The 2,990-nt window shown below is 36.5% G+C and overlaps 1 protein-coding gene across 1 annotated transcript; it reads right to left on the bottom strand.

The window, feature by feature from the left end:
- Window positions 1-360: 360 nt before the first annotated feature.
- On the bottom strand, window positions 361-2,048 carry LOC140969459 (F-box protein At3g12350-like). Its single transcript, XM_073430818.1, has 2 exons — window positions 1,125-2,048; window positions 361-998 (listed from the first exon to the last, which is right to left on the bottom strand). Exons 1-2 carry the CDS (start codon window positions 1,998-2,000, stop codon window positions 537-539), a joined length of 1,338 nt encoding a protein of 445 aa, XP_073286919.1. The 5' UTR covers window positions 2,001-2,048; the 3' UTR covers window positions 361-536.
- Between the last annotated feature and the right edge of the window lie 942 nt (window positions 2,049-2,990).

Raw genomic sequence — 2,990 nt, 5'->3', positions numbered from 1 at the left:
GGATTTGAAATCCTTAACTTCAAATTCACCATTCCAAATACTACTAATTAGTTCATTCAAACAAGTCAAATGATTTGATATAAATGTATAGGATTTGGATTATTTGCTGTGGCTGAAAACACAGCATGTGGTGCTGTGCACTTTTTACACGAGATGATCAGTTGATCATCTCGTTTCTTCTGGTAATTTTTCAATTTTATCTGACACTGTGTGAGATCCATCAAATGATCAACTGATCATCTTGTATAAAAATACACATCACCCGTCCAAATGTATAATATGTGTTTCATGTTACAAAGTTTCAAATTCATCGTTCCAAAAGTCTATTGCTTTTAAAAAAATATATATATACTTCACAAACAATGGTAAAATCATGAGCTACTTCAAATCTTATACCCAAAAATTCGAGTTGAACAAGCGAAAACTCGATTGCTAGCCAAGAATTCTTTAAGTCCAATTATTTTCACTTCGTTTTGAATCTTTTTTTAATTTTTGAAGAACATGGTAGGTGATTTTACAATTTGGTCTCCAAACTTTTACATCATTGTATCAAGAAGGCGGCCATTTTCTATCACAGGCCTCATATCAACTATGCAATCATCCCGAAGAAATCCAAATCCAAATGTCCCATCTGCGTAGAGCCAAATCCTCCCGTCGACATCATCAGAATTTCCAGATGAAGATGAGGGATATGGTTTATAACCTGAATGTGCGTAAAATATTCGCAACACATTGTGGTGGTCGGAAGATGTTGTTGCATGATTCTGTCCAGCTTGATTAGCTTCCACACGAGGTCGAACATGAACACGAGTATTGTACGTCGATTCCTCCTCCGTAGAATACGGAGATTGGATGGAAGCTGAACATGAAGCTGTGAATACTGTGTCACGGTAAGTATCGAGTGTGCAGGAGCCGTCAACCTTATCGCAATAAAACAAGCCCCACTCCTCGCGATAGGACACTAGATACAAATTCAAGCTTCTGTCAGGGCATATACCCTACAACAAAAAAGCAAATACAAAGCATTAAAACATTAACCTCCACCAAAATGGAGCTCAAATCAAGTTTTGATACTGATGGGAAATGTATAAGAGGAGGAGACTATTGATCAGTGTCAAAGTTACCTTCCAAAGTCCTTGTAACGGTCGAGAAGGAGCGGGAGAGAATTCTATTATTTTCTGAAATTGTTTAGAGTCCCATCGGCGCACTCGCCTCCACTTCTCTGTCTCCCTATGCCTTTCCCCCGTCCTTTCCCTTTTCGATTTCTTGCCACCAGTGACACTAAGCTTGCTTCCTAGTGTCTCGTAAATCTGTGTCATCAATCCATCAGGAGGAGATTTGTAAACACTCTCGTACTCCTCCCGTCCATTCCGAGTGCTCAATCGCTTCCTGAACTCGAAAAATTGAGGATTCTCCCACACGGACAAGAAATAATAGCTACCGACAGACAATTGAATATCCACGAGAATCAGTTCACTGCGCAGTTTCTCAGAATCTAGCCTCAACATATCCTTCTCTGTTAACGAAACATTCCCACTGGTGTCTAGATAATTTAGCCCTTTCCCGTTAGACGTAGCGGTGATCCACAAGAAGGGTTTCTTTGTCACGTCGTATCCTCCACATTTGGACGGCGAAATCATGTATCCGGTGATATAAAAAGAATCCCATTCGAAGCATACTAGAGATGGAGATAACGATTGGGATATTTTCATGTAATCATCCGAGTGCCAAAATCCTATAAGGTTCTCGTACTTTTCAAGCAAGTGGTAGAGGTGTCTGTATGAGATCTTTCGGCCACCCCAATTCTGGATTTGGGTTTGGGAGCCCCACCGGCGTCTGCACTTGAGAAACCAAAGCCGCTCGTCGTCACGGCAGAGAGCTAGGAATCTTGTGGAGGTGCGTGCAAACAACTCTAGCTCCCATGGGTTGAGAAATGAGAGGATTCGAATCTGCACATCCTCCGGGAAATCGTTGAATGAAAATGGAAGAATTAATTCCATTTTTCAGACAAACTTCTTCTTTTTCTGCTAGCTTTGATTTTCAACCACAGAGTTTAGATCTATTTATATATATATAATATTCAAATACAGCTGGTTTAATTTGAGACTTTCCCACTTCCTGGTTGACATTTTCTTACCATGAAATACATTCAACTTGCATAATTTTTTTTATACAATGTTCGTTTATTTTGCATAAAAATGGTTTTATTTGAAAATTCCTCAAATAGATGACTGAAAATATTTTGAATTAATATATATTATCTATTTGTTATTATGTTAAATTAAAGGTTCACAAATTAAATGTCCCTCTATTTGGAATTTACCATAACTAAAAAAGAACGTAGACGTTGAGTATTTGAGGACTCATTGAGAAACCATCAATTTAACGTTTTCTTCATGTATAATTCATACAATCGATCGTTTACGAGGCGAGTTCAATCTGAATGAAAATAGAATTGATTCCATTATTGTTAACAGAACCTTTTTTTTCACCAGCTTTGATTTTTTTTACTACAAAATTCGATTGATGCAAGTTGAAATATTTGTAATAATATTTAATGCCTAAAGAACGAACTGTTCCACGGAATCAAAACCTAGTCCCCAAGAAACGTGTACAGCAAGAACTTACAAATATTTTAGTCTCGAATTATCTGTTATTCCATTATTGAAACATAATATAATCGAGATATTATGATATAAACATGTATATTAAAAATTGTTCTATGCCCGTCAATTATATTTTAATTTGAGTAGGTCTCTTGTGAGACGATCTTACGAATCTTTACTGTGAGACATGTCAACCCTATCGATATTCACAATAAAAAGTAATATTCTTAGCATAAAAATTAATAGTACTTTTTCATGGATGACCCAAATAAGATATATGTCTCACAAAATACGACCCGAGAGACCATCTCACACAAGTTTTTGTCTTTTAATTTATAATAATTTAAGTTGATTGACTAAATTTACGATTATACTTTTGATAAA

This window comes from Primulina huaijiensis, unplaced genomic scaffold (genome assembly GCF_012295235.1).
Source record: "Primulina huaijiensis isolate GDHJ02 unplaced genomic scaffold, ASM1229523v2 scaffold41755, whole genome shotgun sequence".
NCBI classification, from domain to species: domain Eukaryota; kingdom Viridiplantae; phylum Streptophyta; class Magnoliopsida; order Lamiales; family Gesneriaceae; genus Primulina; species Primulina huaijiensis.
The sequence above is the reverse complement of the archived record's forward strand: the minus strand, read 5'-3'. Positions and strand labels throughout refer to the sequence as shown.